A 21,153-nucleotide genomic window follows, 5' to 3' on the forward strand; every position below is an offset into this window, starting at 1 on the left:
GGTCCGCTTTCTTGGACGAGATTACGGTGTGCATTCATCATCCTTACCGTGCAATCCGTGTAATAACGTTTATTCCGGTATCCGATGATTATTGCTCCGAAGAAACGCACTCGGCAAAAGAAGAAGAAGAAGAAGAAGACTGAGAACAGGCGGTAGAAGAAGAAGAAGACGAAGAGAGATGAGGAAGAAAAAACACTTATAGGGAGGCGCACAGTCGGGGGATAAAGAAGAGCGCGATGAATGTAGAGGGGAATGAGAGAGAGAGAAAAAAGGAAGGGAGGGGAGGCTGTGCAGAAAGGAAGTAGATGCTAAACGGGTGGCAGCGGGACGCGTGCGGGACGGGAGAATAGCGACTATAACGTAATTTTGACAGAAATAACGCCGCCGCGTTCGCCGAAAGAGAGACAATAAGTTCGCGACACTCTCTCCGCGGATCTTAGAATAGTTTAGTGTCGGTCGTTCTTTCTCTTTCCACTCGCTTTCTCCTTCTCTCTCTCTCTCTATCCTTCTGGCGTCTCTGCTCCCTTCGCCGCAGCCCGCTCTTTCCCCATGTTTTCCCTTTGTGCGACCGTTCGCCGATGCCGGCGCCGACATACTCCTGGCTCGCGTTCGAACTCGGCGCTAGAAATCCATCATTCCCGCGATGGTCGCCGCTTGACTTTTATTAATACAAATGATTGGTATCGAGACGCGAACGGCGATATGAGTGGGATATGAGCGGCGTCATTGAATAATGCGTTTTCCAACAACGCGCGCGTTTCGTTTCACACTCCTCTGCTTTCTCTGATTTCGTCAAGAAAACCGACCTCGAGATCGATCCTTCGAGATAGGCCTGGGAATAGATCCTATTAGGTATGTAAATTAATTTGGCTCTACTCATTTCTATATGTATAATCAGCATTTTATATCTAAATATTTTTCTGCTCAATTGCGCTCTTTTAAAGAGCGATCAGTAATAATCTCAGAGAATAGTAATTAACTGTATTGCTGTCGATAAAGTGCATATTTGGTGCTGCGTTTGTTTTACGATTCAACTGCGAAGAAATGTTGCTGATGAAGCCACAAAAGTGATTTGTTCGGCCGAGGTGAAGGTACAGTGAGTCATACAGCTTGTAAAAAATGATATCAGTGATTTAGAGAGGATTTACAGAAGACCCGCTTCACGACAACGGTCGCGCAGCGAAGGCAATAAAAGACATATATTTTTAACACGATCCGGGAAGGATTGTTCTGCACCCGGATTATTTACCAGGCTTTGCCCCTTCAGACTTTTATCCGTTACGGTCGTCGCAATATCATTTCATTGGCACAGATTTTAAAGCAACAGAAGACGTTCGAACACTTAACTGATTCAAAATCGCCACGTTTCAATCGCGATGGAATTCGACAGCTGTCCGATGAACAGTCTCACCGGTAACAACGGATATTATCTCGATAATTCCAATCGTACACTTCCCGTTTGATAAATAAATCTTGACGATTGGCAACAAAGGCGTCGGATTAATATATTATATAAAATATATTTCTAATTAAACATTCCTCCAATCTCCAAAATTTACGTTCAAAATAAACTAATTCTTGTCGTTTTTTATGATTAAACTTTTCACTCAATTTCATTTATTTTTTATGTGAATAATTTTTTTATCTTTTTTCTTTCTTCTATTTTCTTTTTCATCCAATTTTTTCATTAAATGACTGAAAAAAGTATTGATTTTTTAAATCAAGTATAATAGATTTTAATATATTTGTCAATTTAAAATAATCTAAACAAAATATTCTTTAATCCCTACACTTAATTTGCACACCTAGCGTTATTTCGTTCCGAGCAGCAGACGTATGATCGCGCGTCGAAAACGAAGCGAAGTCGGCCTTTGTGCTTGGGCTACACACGGCCGAAATGTCCGGCCCGCTACCCAATTGCTATCGAGTACCCTAACGTTGATTCTGGATCATTAAATCGCATCTGGTCGGCGTGGTACCATTCGCGAAGCCATTTTTCCGGAAACAATGTCGCGACGAGGACCATCGAAGAAGGGTTGCGCCCGACCCGGTCTAGAGGGGCGGACGACGCACGGGAGAGGGCACTCCCGTTCGCGTATTTCTCTTCTTCTCTTTTCTTTTTTCACCGGTATTTAGAACCTCTCGAGAGAAGAAAAAGCGTTCAATGGGGGTCGCCGCTAAGACGACGAATCGGCGCTCGCGCAGCGGGTACTCTACGCATTATCCAAACACGCAGTTTCGTAGGTCATATTAACCCCTCCGTGTTAGACGTGCGTGTAGCGCACGTGTAAGTACACGCGCACACGCGCGTACACGCACACGCGGAGAGAAGGAGAGAAAGAGAGAGCGAGATGGTACGCGTAAACGGAGGCAGCGACCGTTTTCGGTACCCCGATAGCTAGTATAAAGGGTTATTCGCCCGGCTCACGGATTAAATGATAAAAAAAGGAGGGCCCCCGGCGACCCTGAAATACGGGGTCTTTTCAGGTTCGGGCCTTTTTGAAAATTTTCAACTCCCTGCCCCTCGTCTCGCGCGGAGGCTCCCCGCTTCCACCTCGCCGCGATTCGGCCGGGGCTCCCACTCCCCTTCCCGAGGAGCTTTAAGAACTACGAATAAAAGGGTTCAAAGCCGCCTGGATACGAAGGGGGAGGGAGTGTCGCTACGTGTCGTCCTGGGGGTTTCACATATTTTTTAAGATTTGCTCTTTAAGCCCCGTCACGTCGCGCGTATTCTTCGCTCGCTACCGCCGGCCGAACCGCGGCCACGTGGGTGGTATCTCCTTTCGCCGTCACGTGGCAGGAAAGTGCGGGTATCGTCTTGTATTTTTTATACAGCACAATAATTGGCTTAATGAGGGGAGGAAAGATACAAAGTGATTTTTCGTAGAGTCTAAATTTGCCGGAAACCCGGATTTCGGGTCGAGTACACTCCCTGTAATAAGAATCTGCATAGCGTCACGGTGGCCGCGATATTTGAGTTAAAACCGGAAGTTCACAAGCATAATACGCGAAATGCTCAGATTTATTGATGCGCAAATCAATGTTCGATACTATTAAGATAGGTGGAAACCAAATTACATGAATAATTGATCACAATATGAAACACGCGAACTAAAGACTCGGTTTTCCGCACCAAATCTGTTTCACTTTCAAGAACGTATACGAACTCAACTGCGCGCTGCCGAGGTTGGTTCTCACAACCAAAACGTATCTCCCATATCGAAAGAAGAATTTGATTCGAGTCAACTTTCTCAGTGTATATTCCGTCCATGGCAAATCTTTGCTCGTTGTCACTCGGCCGATAACTTCAGCTGCTTTCCAGCAAGGGACGCGAATTGGCACAAGTCTAATTATATCATCACTCGTCATCATATCCCTATTTCACATCTGACAAAGAAAAGGATAACAATTGCTACAACTATCGTCGACTTTTGTCTCTCGCTGGAAAGCAGCCTTTGCCACCGTCCCAACCAGGAGCTTGCCCAAACATGGCGAAGCCAATCAGAAATTAGACGTGCAATGTCCAGCCTCTCATTACAGACACTCTAAGATCGAGTGACTGACAGTGCGCTCTACCGCGATCGGATTGAATCCCACAGTCGCCGGCGTCGAAACGAATTAATGAAACGACCGACGATGACGCGTGTGACTTTCGTCTCGACGGGACGATACCTTTAATCTCGGTGGACAACGTCGTTCAGTCTGCACACCGTGGCTGCAGATCGATTGCTTTTTTCGCGGCGTTTCAAGGCCGCGCGCGACGTTGAGTTTCACTCACGAGCCATCACGATTTTGGCACGCTTCCCCGTTCGCATAATTAGGCGTCGACGGGAGATTCGCGACATTCCTGGATACGGAGCCGACCCCATCTTCTCCTGCGAGCGAGTCGGCTGTTTAATATTTATCTTCGATTAATACGACGGGACGACGAGACACGTACGTGGACCTTGGCCCGCGCGCGAGAGGAGGCTCTTCTTCTTCGTCTTCTCGATTACGTGCTCGAAGCTTCGACCCGCAAAGCGACGTCGGTAGCGGATTATAAATTTGTGCAAACAACAATTTCCCGCGGCGCGAAAGCCAAAGGTGCCTCTAATGAACGCCGCGCGCACACGCATCGTACGCGCGCGCGGGAGAGAAGGAGGCGGCACGCAGCTGCGTTGCGTAATTACTCTGCCAAAGGATAAATTAATCGCCGTAACCGAATGTTACGCAACCGCGCGTAACTGGGTGCAACATATCCGGTGACACTGCGAGACGACGCTTATTATTAAATCCGCCGTCGCTGCTCGATTTCGCCCAGTGAGAGAGAGAGAGAGAGAGAGAGAGAGCGGCCGTCCGGATTCGCGCGGAAATAATAATACAAGGCATGCGCGCTACTCTTCTCTCTCTTGTTTTTTCCCTTTCCCTTCCTTTTCCTTCCTTTCTTTCTCCCTCATCCTTAGGTACCGTCTACGCTTCGCCGGTTATAACGCGGGAGAATAATGCGCGCCGAATTCTCCCTCGCCTCCTTTTTCCCTCTCGCGTAACCTTCGTCTCTCTTTTCCTCCGCTTTCTCCCTCTCTCTTTCTCCCGGTCTCTCTCCATCTCTGTCTCTCTTTCTTCCTCTTTCTCTCTCGCGACCAAACCCTTTCTCTTTTTGTGCCCGGGCGCGCATATACGCCGCGCTCTCGCAGAAACGCACGGGCGGCCAATGTACGCGCGCGCTCCCTCCGTCCTGACGGCACATATACCACCGTGTGAGTGAGAGAGAGAGAGAGAGAGAGAGCGAGCGCGCGGGGAAGCCCCGCGAGCCACGAGAAATATTCGACAATTTTTAAACTCGTTCCTGAACGCGCATTCAAACGTGCGTTCGTGCGCGCGCGAGCACACAGTTCGCAAGTAGGAATTTCTCAGAATCGTCCTCGCTCCTGGTAGGGTGCATCGAACGCTGGGTGGCTTGATGGATGCTGCGGGGTAGCACGTATCGAGTCACCGGAGCCTCCGATCGATGCGACTCGCGTCCGAGATAAGTTAATGAGCGACGATCGAGATGCTCTTATTTCCCCTCCTTTCGCCGATGTAATTTAATTACAGTGCAATTAGTCGACGACACGAGTCGTCGGCGGCAATTTTATTCTCTTCGCGCGTCCCTCGAATTATCACCGATAGCATGTATCGATCAGGGTAACGATCGTGTATTTTTCTTTTTTCCCGACAGCGGGAAAAGTGTGATGCGGTTTCACTCGACGACTTTAACGCACGGGAAGGAAGAATAAGATCCCATGGCTGAAAACTAGCTGTCCACGCGGGAAAAAAGTATTCTTAAATCAATGATAGATATTCTCGTATGTAAGCCAGATTTATATTATAATGTCGTTAGAAGATTTTAGGTTGTAATATTCTTAGATCTTTAGTTTGGAATTCAACGTATGTAATACTTACATTAATTACACGCTACACTAAGTATTACACTAAGTACATTGCCAGAATTCAATCAAATCAAGACTGAGAAGCTTTTAAGAAAATTATAGTATCCTTGATTATACACGAGAATATCTAATCTTGATTTTTGAGACTAACTTCTTCGATTAATTATTTTCTTTGCATAGGATACAACTGAAATTTCGTTACCAGATCTAGTTTTTGGGAGCCGATTCTTTCCTTTTCATGTACGAATATAATCAGAGAATTATATCTCAAAGTGAAAACTAGGCCTGGTAACTAACGAAACGAACGAAATTTCAGTTGTATTACACGGATAGCTAATTTTCAACTGTGGAAGTTGATTCCTTTTTCCCTGCGATCGTGTGTAACTTTCCGAGGAATGAGAATGCGAAGCTTTTCACACGAAACTTGCAACCTTTCCGCTCATAGGGAAAAGTCACATTATCTGACGCTTCCGCGCAGGGCGGCGCGACTCGCCGGGAGCGTCTTCTCCGAGACATGGGCGCAAATAATAAATTTTAAACACCTCCCGGGCAAGAAATGCAGAGACCGCTCGGGAGAGCTCTTTAACCGTAGAATCGTTCGTTTAGGCAAAAAAAGAGAGCGGCGCGTTTATTTCCATCTCGTGCGCGCATTACCTCCGGGAGATAATTATCGCGAGCGAGGATTGGTCAACCGAATTGCGTCGTCTCTCGCGCTCAATATTTTCTTGCGTGCCGTTTCGGGCCTTTTAGGAGAGCTATGAACGGCCCCGCCGAGGTAAACGCGCCTCCTCCGTCTCGCCCGCGGCGACCGCAGGCGCGCTTTTTGCATACGCGTATTGCGATCACGGGCCGATAGTTCTTTTTTTTTCTACCCCGGCCATTCTTTCCTCCTCTCCGCCGCGGTCTCTTTTCTTCCGCTCGTGTTCTCCTTACCGTTGCGGCGCGGCCGTGCGCCCACCGAACAACCAGTTTTCGGGCGCGCGGGAGAGCTCGATAGGTCGACGAACGGCGCGCGCTCGTAACTCTCGGTATATGTATCAGAAGTCGTTCCGGTCCCCTCTGATGGTGCGAGCGCCTCCGTGCGAACGGTGTTATCGGGGACATGCGGTCGGTAAAACGGCAGTTGCCCGCGGAGAAACGCCTGCCGACCAACCGCTCCAGCCCAACCTTTACCTCGCGCCGGTCTCCGAGGCAGCCTGTGACCCGCGGAGTAATTCAGCGCGCCTCTTCGAAATCGTGCGGATAGATTTGCGGGTAGTAGCGACTCAGACCGGGTCACTTGAAAATCGTATATACAGTTTTCGCGTAATAAACATCGCATTGACCAAGTGGGCACCATATTACAGGAATTATTTGTTGTATGATTATTTATTGTAGTTTTTTCACGATGTTTACACATAGAGGTTTCTTTGGATTTAGTATACGTGTTTGTTTGACGTATAAACAACATAATTTAATATCAACTGCCATTTTGTTCAAATGAATATGTCGTTTCACTAGAGTAAATCGGGTTGTTTAATAAAAGAAAAAAAAATAGTAAAATAATACAAACATCAAATAGTATGATTTAGGGGAAGTAACGTTTCATTTTCAAGAAAATATTTTTTTTCATCATGTATGGAACATATCGTTTCAGCCAAAAGAGGCCTCGTACCTAACACCTCTATGTGTGCGTCTTCAATGAAGAAATAAAAAAATATACCGCCCTGCTGAATTTAAACTATATTTAAACAATGGCGGATAGAAAGCAATGGAGCTCCCATCCGAAGGGAATCCTATTTCAGCTTTCCTTTTTCATTCCAAGCTAAAGTTAAAGCGCTCCTGAAATAACATTAAGCACAGGAGCGTCCTGTTCGCTCATTTGCTGCAACTGACCACTGCCAATCACAACCGATCGTGATTTGGGGATTTTCTAACGCCGGCTGATCAGTGTAGTCCGCGGTCAATAAAGTCGCGGTACTCATCCACTAACACCGGACCCCGGAAAGTCACCGTTCGCCAATGTATTTCCATGACGTCTGCTTCGAGTCGATCGGAAAATCGAGCCCAGCTTCTGTATTTCTAGCTTGTCTTGCTTTATTTTGAATTTTCGATTTTTATTTCCCCGACGTTTGCCGTTTTTACACAGGGAAAGAGTGTTCTATTTCTCAGATCTCAAGATTCGATTTGATTTCCGTAAAATTGGGACATTGTAACAAACGGGTGTCGTCGCTTCGAACGTCACCCCCACTGGAAGCAGTCGCAGTCTAGTAAGAAGGATCCCGCTTGTTGCAGCTTTGCTGAGACAGAGCATGTCTCCCGTGGCGGATTCCCTGATCGGCGGCTCGAAGACCACGGTGTCCCAGCCGATCATCGATTACTCCCGATACGTGAGGAGGTACAGCTCGAGTCAGGAATGCGGCAGTACGTACTGCAAGGAAATGGGTTGCAGGGAACACTTTCATTGTCTGGACTGCAGCGGCCGGGTGTTCGTGAAGAAGGAGGAGATGATCAGGCACTTCAAGTGGCACAAGAAGAGGGACGAGTCCCTGCAGCACGGCTTCATGAGATACTCGCCGACGGACGATTGCTCGGACAGGCATCCCGGCCGGGCCTGTCCGCACAATAGAAAACAGACCCACTATCATTGCATCCACGAAAATTGCGACAAGGTGTACATATCGACGTCGGACGTGCAGATGCACGCGAATTACCATCGCAAGGACTCGGCGATCATACAGGAGGGCTTCCAGCGATTTCGGGCCACCGAGAGTTGCGCGACCGACCATTGTCCGTTCGCTGGTCAACGGACCACGCACTTTCACTGTCGGCGACCGGGATGTCGGTTCACGTTCAAGAATAAGGCCGACATGGGTAAGGAATGCGTGATTAATGTTGGCGCTCTAGGTCGAAAGTATCGTTTCTCTCTCTCTCTCTCTCCCTCCCTCTCTCTCCACACACAGAAGACTCGACACGCCTTCCGTCATCAGCTTTACGCTCCGACAAGAGCCGTTTCGTTGATTAATTCGTATCTATCCCACTGTGTCTTCTCCTCGTCGAGTCATCCCTCTCATCTGATTTCTTGCAGACAAGCACAAGTCTTACCACATCAAGGACGAGCAACTGTCGCGCGACGGCTTCAAGAAGTTCATGAAATCGGAGGCCTGCCCCTTCGAGCAGTGCCGGTTCTCGCGGGTCTGCAACCACATTCACTGCATACGACCCCATTGCAGCTACGTTCTCCACTCGTCCGGGCAGCTCTTCTCGCACAAGCGGAAACACGAGCGTCACGAGTCCGAGTTGGCGTACCGGAAGTACAAGCAGGTGAGCGCGACGGGTGGCATGCGTCCCTCGGGCTCGTGGGCGCCGGACGAATTGAGCGGTCAGAGCTTGTCCCTGAGCCTGAACGGCGAGAGCTCGAACGAAGGCAGAGGCTCTCCGTCGTACTACTCGTTGGAGGACTCCTTCCAAAGCGGCAGCGACCTCGCGATAGACCTCACCGCCCCGACCACCGCCGTCACGGCGAGCGGAAGTTCCGTCGATCAACATCAGCAATCCCAACAACTCACCGCGGCCGAACTGGCTTACCTGGTGCCCGCCAGCGCGGAATGCGCGTGCAACGCCGCCCGGGAGCACCATCATTGCGGATTGGAGCGTTGCGGCGCCACCTTGAAGGATCCCCGTGAAGTCCGAGAGCATCTGAAGGAGCACGAGACGCAGGAGCGCATAACGGACGCTTTCTTCGAGGAGGGCGGCTGCGATGACAGCTGTCCGTACGCGGACAAGGAGAAGCATTATCACTGCAACTGGGAGAACTGTCGGGAGGTGATACTCTCGACGGACAAGCCGTTCCGCAGGCTGCAGCACTACAAGATCCACGAGTACAGCCGGCAGTTGAATCTCTCCTGTCCGTCGCACAGCCTCTCCTCCGACGTGACGCTGACCCACCTGACGAACATCGACGCGATGTTCAGGCGGAAGCGCGGCAGGCCGCCGAAAAACCGAGTGATCGAGATCTGGTCGGGCGGCGACCCCGCCACGCACACCCACGACTCACCGCAGGCGATCTTCACGAGTTTCAAGCTGCCGAAGCCGCAGGCGCCCAATCTGACGCCCATCGCGCTGCTGGAGGAGCGAGAGGGCAGCGTGTCGCCCTCGAACAGCCTGGGCGAGCCCGACGGGTTCGCCACCTTCAACTCGGACGGCTGCCCGGACGCGGCGTGCGCCCTCAGATTGACCAAGCATCACCACTGCTCGCAGCCGCGCTGCCACTTCTCCACCGATCGGCCGGACCAGCTGCTGATGCACAGCAAAGACTTCCACGACAACGTCGACATACCGCCGGGCTTCGCCTTCTACGACAAGATGGTCGACTGCCGGCTGGCCGGCTGCCACAGCAACCGCGTGAACCGTCACTTCCACTGCACCAGACCGAACTGCGGCTACTCGTTCGTCAGGTACTCGACGATGGTGATGCACGAGAAGCAGCACTCCGGCGAGTCCTGCGAGTCGAGCAGTCAAGAGTGCCAGACGCAGTCCTTGCTCCAAGAGACGAAGCCCCGGATCCAAGTGAAGAACCCCGCCGAGCTGATAGAGAAGCCCGACGAGACTCTGTCCGCGGGCGAGCCGGACAACAGGACGATGATCGACGACAAGGAGGCCGCGAGTCCCGACAGCGGCAAGACCACCGGTAAGTCCTCGGTGAGCCCGCCGTTCGTCCATAGTTTTGTTTGGTAGTGATCTTCCCTTTTGTTTCCGAGAAACACGACCGAGACTCTCTCCTCCACTCGAACACACGTTACGCATGTTCCTCTGCACGTAGTCGCAGCCCCGTTCACAACCCTCGGGTCACCACCTCGCATTCGTTGTTGAAGTAGTAGCTATCCCCCGGTTGATCGTCTCCCGCGATATAGACCGTTTCGTCCCATTCTCTCTCCCGATGTATATACTGTACACACACGGTGGTTGTATACTCATAGTGGGAGGTATATTTGAAGTGTTGGTTGTTTGGTTGATTGTTGCTAGTGGTGAGGGCGGCTGGCACCTATTATCCGGTCAGCGGACCGCCGAGCGAACCCGCACTTCCGGGCGTCGTGCTATCCATGCGAGCTTCCGTGCACCAAGGTTCGTGTCTTTTGAACCAAGTTTTGTGCTTCTTTGAGAGTGTTCCCGTGTTAGTCCACGACTAGATCACCTTCTCGTATCTCGCATTCGCGGCGTTTCACGCGCGAGGCCACGCACGGGCCCGGTTCAGACGAGTCTATGACGTTGCAGAGTCACCGGTGATACCGTCGATGAGCTCCACCTCGCCGCACACCCTCTACGGGCCGGAGCAGAGCTGCAGCAGGCCGTTCTGCAAGCTGAAGCGCAAGAACCACTATCACTGCAACGCTTGCAACCAGGCCTTCTCCGAGCTGGACCGTCTGGTCGCGCACATCGCGAAACACTCGACCGGCGCGATCCTCAGCCAGCAGCAGCACGACGTGGTCAGCCCGTCGCCGAATCAGCTCCAGCACGACTACATCGCCCAGCTCTCGCAGAAGCAGCACGACTTCATGTCGCCGAACGCTCAGATGGCGCAGAACATACAGAACTTCCAGAACCAGATGCAGCGGCAGATGCAGCAGACCCTCGGCCAGATCGGCCAGCAGTCCTCGTCCCAGCCGAAGGACATCAAGCTGGAGAAACCGAGGTGCGACATCGGCGTGCAGAACGTGCCGAGCGTCAAGCGAGAGCCGGCCGAGATCGCCCGGGACGACGGGAACGGTGCCGCGATGGACGGCCACGAGAACGGGCAACTGGCGCAGCCGCCGATCCCGCCGAATGTGCAGCAGCCCTCGGCGGTACCCACCAGCTTCGAGCTCGATCTCACCCACGGCTTCCACTTCCCCAGTCCCGCCGTGATGGCCGCCATGAACCAGCAGATCGCCCTGATGAATCAGGCCCTGCCGCCGTTTCTCCAGCACGGCGGCATGTACGCCGGGGCACCCGGGCTGATGTTCGCGCCCGGTCTCCCACCGACCAACTTCCTTCCACCCGCCAGGGACGAGAACCCCTTGGCCTCGTTGGCGGCTAATCTCAATCTGAACAAGAGGTCCCTCTCGCCGCCGGACGCTAACTCGCCGGAGGCGAAGAAGCAACGACTCCACCACTCCATGCGGATGCTGAAGGACGAGCCTGTGCCGGAGGGATATGTTAGGTTGGTATCACTGCTTTCATTTCCCCTCTTTTCTTCGCCATCTTGCTTGATGACCACGGAAGCGAGAAAGCGGAATATATTGTTGAAATAAATGAATACTTTCGTCAAATGTTATGTATTGCGATCGATTGTATATTTGTCAAATATTCCGAAAATTCTTTTTTTAATATAACAATCAGTAAACAGCCATAAAATTAACGCGAAGGAATCGCGAGGAATGATGGGCTAAAAAATAAAGTTGCGAGCAATTTTGCGGCTTTGATCGTTCGTCATTGTTTGTTATATTTTTACCGATTGAGCGAAAGTTTTCGAAATATTTTACTAATGCGATCGATCGGCCACAAGTGTCATTTTATGGAATATCCTTCGGCTTCAACACATTCAGAGAAAGTTCTCGCCTCCGGCATCATCAAACGAGACGATAGCAGCGAGGGAGCAGAAGCTTTAGGCTCGTATTTGGGACCCTCTTTTATCGACAAAAGTGGCTTAAAAACCACCTAATTAACCGAGAAGATATCTCGGGACACTTACGTAAAAGAAAGTTCAGAATACGAGCCTTGAGAATGAGAATTTTGTGGAAAGTCTCTTCGGACGTGTGCAGCCGATGATTTATCGCCGATTCCATTTAACTTCGGTGGTCGTATTGCGGGTGTCGCAGGTTCAGGTTCAACGAAGACTGCAGGTACCCCCATTGCGGCTACAGGGAGCACCAGACTCACTTCCACTGCATGCGGCAGGACTGCGGCTACTCCTTCTGCGACAAGACTCGCTTCGTGCAGCACACCGCGCGGCACGAGCGGCTGGACACGTTGATGGGCGGCGACTTCCAACAGTACCGGGCGAACGTGCCCTGCGGACGGGCCCAGTGCGCGTACACGTCTTCGCTCGGCTCGATGCAGAACAAGGCGTCGCACTTTCACTGTCTCAAGTGCGACTTCGTCTGCACGGACACGAACAAGGTGGTGGCGCATCGGCGGCAACACGCCAAGCTGGACAGCATCGCCGCGGCGGGCTTCCAGAAGTTCACCCCGAGTCAACCGTGCGGCGGTGTACAGTGCCAACACTCGGGCAAGCAGACGCACTATCACTGCCTGCAGTGTCAGTACGCGGTGCTGGGTCTGGCGCAGATGTCGGCGCACAAGTACCGGCACATGGACACCTAACGATCTCCCGTGGAAGTCCTGTGCCGCAGCAGGCTCGAATAAAGCATTACCTTGCTCCCTGTAGACATTCCCCCGAGAGAAGGGCGTCAGCGGAACCGGCGGTAGGTAGCCAGCTGGGCGGGAAGGAAGGAAGGAACCGGAGGCTAGTCAGCGACTTCGTCTCAGCGCTCGGTGCTCGTCATCGACCGACAATTGTACCGCGAAAAAGGAGGTCGAACAGTCGTCCGCGAAACTCCGGAAGGGGCCAATCAAGGCAGATTCCTAGTCCCTATAGACATTCCCCGAGAGAGATAGAGAGGGAGATTGAGAGATCGCTCGAGTGCCTCGATCGCTCGCGATCGTTCCTGCGGACGATTCGCGGCACGATCCGCTGGGGGGCTAGTCAGTAACGTTTACCTTCGGGATAAGTACTAAAAAATGGCTCGACGAGTCGAGGGTCCGCGGCAGCATCGAGGAAACGACGCCGAGGCAACGCTCGATCTCTTCGTATTCAGGGTCTAAAGAACTTTGAACCGATGATAAGGTATCGAGCTACCGCCGTAATCTGTCGGGCAGTTTCCAGAAAGCTTTCCGGAAACGGACTCGAACGTGGGGCATATTCCGCCTGTACAAGGTTCATACCACACGTACACGCAGACACACACACACATACGCGTATATACATAGAGTCGAATCTCAGAGTAGAATTCTACCGATGCCTTGGCAACCGGGAACCAACGAGGGACGTGAACGGAACGTGGCGTAGCACCTAAGACAATAATACGAAAATAAGCCTATCGCATAGTTTTAGCACGAGAAAAAGACAAACTATAATAATATTTAATAGGAGAAAAAGAGAGGGAGAGAAAGGAAGCCCCGTGTACATTTCCCTTCGTTAGCATCATCCCGTGTACCCTCCGTGTGAGAATAGATCTCACGGCGATCTAGAATATAGCCTAATCGCGTTATCGACGGGACGAGAAGCGGCGGGAAGGATAAGCGAAACCGACGGATCGCGATGACCCGCGAATGAGACTCTTTCTGCGCGTCGTGACAAACAGCGGGAATCGCGTCTCTCGCCTCCCCACTGAGAATCGTCTGGATCGCGAACTTAAGAAACGTCTGTTGCGTATCGGCGACGTCTTAACGTCTACGTTACGCAATCGATAACAAGAAGACCCCGCAATAACCGGAAACATTTTTACGACGTGCGCGCCGGCTATTTTCCGCATCTCCGGTTCTCTTATCTCTCCCGAGTGATTCTTTTTCAAACCAACGCGCTCCGCACGGGCCTTCCTATTGGCGGTCCGCCGGCAGATTTCACGATGAAACTTCCTGACTGGTGTTGCCAACTTAGTTTCTTTTCCATCCGTTTTTAGCTTATTCGAATGTCGACTAAAGTGCAAGAATCATGGTTTCAGCTGATTTCCGTTTTACCGCATTTCCTGGATTATTTGCAAGCTGAATCGCTGGATTTCTTTCCTCGTACAAGCTAACTTTCGTGCTTTGAATTCAGTTTCAATCGGACTTATAGGTACTCGTGATCAGATTTTGTAAAAGACACGACATGTGAAGTTTCAAACTCATGCATTTCTTTTATATTATATTCACGTAATAAAAGCAGTTACATGCGCAAAATTGACTACGTTCTTTCTCTTTTTTTCTTTTTTCATTTACGCGCTCGTTCCCGCATTGAGCGCGTAACGTTGACCACCTTTGGTTTATTTTAGAGAGACAAATGTGACGAATTTGTAAACGTCGAGTTGGCAACAAACGTTCGTAACGTGAAAGTTCGCCGAGCCGATGCAGTTATCTACGCGACGACGCAGATAGAATTGTTGCCGCGCGCGATGAAATAACATCTCCTTTCCATCCCCGGCACTATTCGCGTCCTCGTGATAACTGACCAGACTTAACCCGCGATCACTCGATTAGGAAGTCCCATTGTGAAACTCGCTCGTGTTTGCCGTGGTAATCCCAAACTGTTCGCTTAATCGGTTAAACTGAGAGAGCCGATTGTGCAATGACGATTATGATAACGTCGAGCACTCTAAGCAGAAGAGAGGGAAAAAATGCGCTTTTCGAGACGAATCGCGATTCGGAGGGTACGCGATGAGAGAATTACACAAACAGTATTGATAAGCCGAGAATTAAAGAAACTAGACTGCGGAGTCCGAGGTAGGCCGGGTGGAAGACGAGACAAGGATGCAAGACGAGATCGTTGAAATGGTTAAGTCGAGGAGAAGACCGGAAGTGATAAGTCGGATATACGCGGATATCGCGACGAAAAGGTGTGCATTCGGCCGTTGATCGATGTAACGCAAAACCGTTCAACACACGGGGAGAAGAAATTTTGCTGGAACAGCAAATGTTTGTCAACATAGTGACGGTAGGACAAAGTTCGTTTAGACAGCAAAAAGATCCGCGTGGACAGCAGAAAGATTTGTTATGAGTAAATTGCTATTTGCTGGATGTATGGACGGCAAAATAATTTGGTCAAGCCGACTAAATTTTCTTTGATTTATTTGCCAACGGCAAAGCTCTTTCTACCGGTGCGACAAGTCTTTTCGCTGTCGCAATATTGACAAACAATTTGCTGCCCCGGCAAAACTGTTGTTCTCTCCGTATATATGTGTGTATAGCGTATGTGTACATTGTGATTGTGGTGCGAGTCGCGTTCGAGGGAGGAATCGGTCTTCCACGCTTCCATTCCTAGAGCGTGCTCAACGATATCCGCGATATCCTGTCCGCTTTCATTCGATACGGAGTCCGTTTTCTCGCGCAGCCTCGCCGGGTGTTCCTTCGTCGGGCGAGCGGTTTCCGTTTCCTTCGTATTTGAATGTTTATTTTACACACACACACAGACGCGACGACCGGCAAGGTGTGCGTAGAAGATCGCGACAACTAGATCGCACACTTATCTTCGAGGTTTTAATGAGACGCACGATTTGTTTGCCCCGTAGGCAGACGAGGCCAGATAACGACGCCGGATGAACGATAAGGGGTATCCGGAGAGGTTCGCGCGCGCGATTCTCGCGCGAAGAATTGCAGAACGCAGGGCACGCATATTTTCTTTTTCTTTCTCGGGGCGGACAATTAGACGTAGCACACGGGAGAAACATTACGCGACTGCTCGGTGAGAGGACGCGCTTTAGGGTGCCTTTAGAATTTTCTCCGAACCTTCGTAGGGCCGTGCCTTAGATAATGTACAAAAACAGACACTCAACGCAGGAAGTTATTTGTAATACGGTGTAGCGATGGAAGAAACGACGATTAGATCACAATCGTGGACACGGGAAAAGATTAGTCTGAAATCAAGAATCTTCTTCATTCAAGAATAGTTTCTTCGTTTAAGAATAATTTTTATTCTCACATATAAGCGAGAATATTACAATCCTCTTGGAAGAATTTTTGGTCTTGAATTGAGTTCAAGTATACTTGCGTGAATTCTATTAAATCAAGACTAAAAGGATCTCCTAAGAGGATTATGATATTCTTGCTTACGAAAATATCTAAATGTTTTGGATTTAAGATTAATTTTTTTTCCGTGCATGATTAGATTTAAGGATGGTAGGTCACAGCTCGATCGGGTATTTAAGATATCGTCTTAGATTCACTTTAAGATGCTTTTGTAGACAATGAAACAGATCTTATCGCATTATTGACCGATTATTTTTATCGTCGTTCAACACCTGTTCTCGGTTATTCATTTGTAAAACGCAGATAACTGTATAAAACTGAACGATTTAATTTAATTTTAATTTATCAAAGTCGCGAAATTGATGTTTTAAGTGACGAGACATTTTAATTATTTTTTTTTTTAAATGAGTGGTTAAGTTTGTATTTGGTTTATCAGGGTCAAACCTGATATCTGTAAAATGTTCTGCAATATTTTAATTTGTTTTGAAATGTGATACGCTAGCAAAAGTGTTCAGCTAGCAAAACACGAGTTTTCTCGTGAACGGTTAACGAGATATTGAAATGAATTTAAGACGAATTTAAATATAAGATCGCGTTATGATTACCGTCCTACATGCTCGTCAATTTGCAGCCACGATCGAATTTAGAAAGACGAATCGACGGAAGACTGAGTCCTTTCAAATCCTGAATAATGAATCAACGCGTTCATCGATTTCCATATTATCGAACGGTGAGGTTCCTGGACGGAAACTTTTTCCAGATTACTTTAGCTGGCCGACCGTAAGACGATCGTAGATGTAGCGATTGTATAACTTTAGTGCCTTAAGGAGTGCGCATCAAACTAGGTGAAACATCACTGAGCACAGTCGCCGGGATAACCGTTATAACGTTTCTAGAATTTTTTATGGAACACCTACGACTCGTTCGGAGAAGAATTATTTGATTCTTAATTCGCGCAACTCACCGTCGCCAAGGACTTTTCCGGCGTATCGCGTATAAAATTACCTCGAAATGTATGAAATTCCGCGGAATGTAAGAAACAAATCGCGGTCAACTTTGTATTAGCGATTAGTAAGAAGAAACGCCGACGCCGGTAACGAAAATTTGTTATGTATATTTTCGCCAGAACGTCTTTCAGTAACGATCCCGGCAGAAAGTGGAAAAATCTCATCAAGTTGCATCAGACGGTAACGAGCGAACTTCAGCATCATGAAAAAAAATCGACAAATTTATAACATTATCATAATCAGAACGTGTCCGCTCCTAATTAAGATAATCGACGGCGACCTTATGTTTTCTGTCTCGCGTCGCAGTAAGCGATAATAGACGCCAGTGCTCTAATTTACGTCGTAGACATCGGCCAGTCGTGGATTCAATGACATCAGGCGATATCGTCCAAATGCATGCTTAACGGTCGCGAAGTTGATATTCGGCGACGAATACGACACACTTAGGTAGGAGAAAAATCTCGCGAGACGTCACATATCGAAGCTACCGCTAGTTGTTCCAACTATATTGTAATGAGAGAGAGAGAGAGAGGGAGAGAGAGAGAGAGAGAGAGGGAGAGAGAGGTCGTGCTTCATCGTCGAAAATGTGTCCTCTTCCAGCAGGAGGAGCGATTGCCGATTGCGTGTATTGCGGCAATAACTGTGAAGTAAAAAATTATAAGACGCTGTGTACAAAAATGGACATTTTGAGTAATATAATGAAGCAAATTATTTATTTTAATAAGACGTGTCTCATCCATTATGACCCGTAGTCGTAAACGTGAAAGGAAAAAGGGGAAAGAAAAAGGGAGGGAGCACAGATTGGTGTAATTTCGGGGGCGGCAACATGAGCGACGAAGCTCGTGATAGAATCGAGAAATTATCACGTTTCGGAAATATTATACCCGGTCCTTACGATTTTCCACTTCACAGTACAGAAACCAGAGGTAGAGCCGAGCGATACCGACTCACCACGGTGAAGAATCGATCGTAATCGTAATCAGGGTCATTCGGCCGGGTCAGTCGGCCGGATCCTCCGGATTACGCGCAAATCGAAGGATACAGAGACTACATAGATGTTCTTAATAGTTCTTTTTTTTTTCTTAAATATTACAATAGTAGCATTCCATAGCGAGTCGATAGTCATCGATCCTGTCCACGTCGACGGTGCGTCGTCTCTGCGCGAGGATTTGTCAAAAATCGCGGAGAAAGCTCGCCAGACTCGGTATCGCGTGTCGCATTGGCGACGTAACGCGATACCGAAGCGGATACCATCCCCGTAGAGCGCAGAGAAAAGAGAGGAGGAGAAGAAGAGAAGAAAAGGAGGATAGACGAAACCGAAGATATCGTTCGCATCGGGAACGTGGAGAGGCTTATATAGAGCCCAGCCATTAAACGAGTGCCATAAAACCACGTTGTAAAAGTCGAAGTACATTTTTACTATTGTTAAGTCGAGAGACACTTGCGGGACTACGGAGGATTAGACATGGTCGATAGACAAATCTGTATAATATTTATTTAGTGTTTAATCGACGGGACACACGGGAAGGCAGAGATGTGCGAAGAACGGGGAGAACGAACGGAGTGAAACGAAATGAGGAATTCACTCGCTCGAAGTGTAATCGCGAAAAGTGAATTTTACTCGACGTCGGGTGAACGGAGAGAGAGAGAGAGAGAGAGAGTTATTAGCAACGATATTTGATGGTTGCCTTATAAATGTCGAACCCCCTCCCCCCCCCCCTTATTATATATATAATATATATACATAATTTATGAAAATTATTATATATATTATTATATAATACGAAATATATATACATATGTGGTTATCGTCTGAAAATGACGAAAGCAAGACGAGAACGAAGCGGAGTTGTATACCAGTAGAACGTACTGTTATTCGAAGAAGCTAGAGAGATTCTATCGTATGTGGTCATTAGTATTAAAGTATCTGCTGTACGGATCCAAGAGAGAAAGAAAGAGAGGGAGAGAAAGAGAAAGAAGAACAACTATTATATATATAATTTTATCTATTATTATTAATATTATTATCTTCTATTATTTTATTATTATTATATTATTATTATATTATTATTATATTAACGATTATCGAACCACATCTTATGTAGCTGTGATTTTGCTTTTGAAAAGTAAAAATTAAAAATATTTATAGCAACTGACACGATCTCTGCGTTTTGTACATACTTTCCACTCGGAGCTCCCTTAATTCTCCGTTAGTCGCAATATTTTTTACCAATGAATAGTTGCAACGTATCTCATACACTAATTTTCCCATTATTTTCCTCCGCTATTTTTTCATCGGTACTTGGTTAATAGACAAGGCACTAAAATACATAAAAAATTAGGATGGTATCTATTAGATATTGCAACTAACGGAGAATCCGTGCTTGTCGGGTGCTCGCGCTTCGAGTTTTACAAAACCAGAGTCAAAGAGAGAGAGAGAGAGAAAGAGAGAGAGAGAAAGCGCTATCGGTCGGACACGAGAAAGAAATCAGTGTTCGTATCGGCATAAATCGTCTGTCAACTCGGCGATTTTTTGGGCATTTCCGCAATATACCGGGAAGAGTCCCGTTTCGCCGCGTCGTGTTCGCGGCAAACGTTTGCATATTCGTGACAAAAAATTCTTCCTGATCTTCCAAAAAACTCGAAGCGATCGATCGCGATTGCGATTGCGTTGGGCGCGAACGATTCATGTTTGCACAGTTGTGCGAAAACACTGTGGCAAGAGAATGTACATTGATAAAAGCTCAACGTTCGGAATGAACGCGATGACAACGTTGCAAGACGCACGTGTATATCGGGGAACGGTGGACTCTGACCTGAACGAAGGGAATCACCTCGTTCACTTAATATCTCTATATTCGCGCTTTCGGCGACACAAAAATTGGGAGACACGTTTAATTACATTAGGAGATAGCGAGTTATCAGCACCAGAATGGTGGCTACTGAATCCGTGAAGGAATGTGCGTCGGAAAGTATAATTTGTCGCACGTCACCATGTAATGGGCCTGACGTAGTTATCGAGTCATAAGCGCGTGATCTATTAATAAAATATCCATGTATCCACAATATCACGATGCATATTGCGAATTATGAGTAGAAGTATGAATATTTATGCAAATTTGAGACAATCTTTGCGCGTGAACGCAGGTAAGCGGGATTCTGGTATCACGGATAAATAATATGGACTCAACAAGCCGTAATTTTTGCGACAAAACAGCTGCGGCTATTTTTCAACTTTCCAATTTCGCAATTCGTGGCCTACTTTTCACGTTGAAAGTCGCCGTCATGTTTGAAATTTCGCTGTCGGTCATATGAGTCAATCAGACGATAACGCGAAATAACCGACGAGTTATCAAGGGGAGGAGGACGAGCGTGGAAACGGGACGGACGGTAAATAGAAAAAGACAAGCGGTATATCGTGTAACGTGTGTGTCACCGCGTGTGCACGCATGTATCGCGGCGGACGCACACTTTGTTCAGCCCGCCGTCGACTCTTCGGTCGCACGAGCGACTTTTCGTTTTCGCCTCGCCGCTCATTACGCGCTAGACTGTGGTTTATTTGTATTCTAACGCCAAAAAGATGGGGGAAAGCGCCAATTTCGATCGTTCAGAATCGTCTTCACATCCGCCGTGGTTAGGAAATATATCTGTAAAGAGAATTATTTACTCATCCCCGGCGCATTATTAATTTTTTATCCTTCTTCCAACAAAGTATTAGATTAGGGTGATGAGACAAATTATTTTATTGTACTTTATCTCTTAATGGCAAAAATATCAATTGGCGTGAAGATCGAGTTCAACGTTTGTCGAAAACAGTATACATGGCAGGGAATTTGTAAACGGGACAGTTTTTTTTTTCACATGTTTCGGAACACACCAAAAATACGACGAAGCGAATCTATATTTGCGAACATGCGCAGTAGATAGTTTGACAGCTGTCAAATTTACATATACATGCATAATTTTGATATATATATATATATATATATATAATTTTG

At 48.1% G+C, this 21,153-nt stretch overlaps 1 protein-coding gene across 1 annotated transcript in view; it reads left to right on the forward strand.

The window, feature by feature from the left end:
• LOC106745958 (zinc finger protein castor homolog 1-like) overlaps positions 1–19,165 on the forward strand; it is a 103,848-nt gene extending 84,683 nt beyond the window's left edge. The window contains exons 7-11 of the mRNA XM_014622029.1: positions 7,683–8,261; positions 8,476–10,077; positions 10,413–10,511; positions 10,662–11,586; positions 12,245–19,165. Of these exons, the coding sequence (XP_014477515.1) occupies positions 7,683–8,261; positions 8,476–10,077; positions 10,413–10,511; positions 10,662–11,586; positions 12,245–12,749 (3,710 nt within the window). The 3' untranslated portion in view covers positions 12,750–19,165. The remainder of the gene's footprint in view (positions 1–7,682; positions 8,262–8,475; positions 10,078–10,412; positions 10,512–10,661; positions 11,587–12,244) is intronic.
• The last annotated feature ends 1,988 nt before the right edge of the window (positions 19,166–21,153 follow it).

Source organism: Dinoponera quadriceps, unplaced genomic scaffold, assembly GCF_001313825.1.
Source record: "Dinoponera quadriceps isolate SergipeBrazil2010 unplaced genomic scaffold, ASM131382v1 scaffold1872, whole genome shotgun sequence".
NCBI classification, from domain to species: Eukaryota; Metazoa; Arthropoda; class Insecta; order Hymenoptera; family Formicidae; genus Dinoponera; species Dinoponera quadriceps.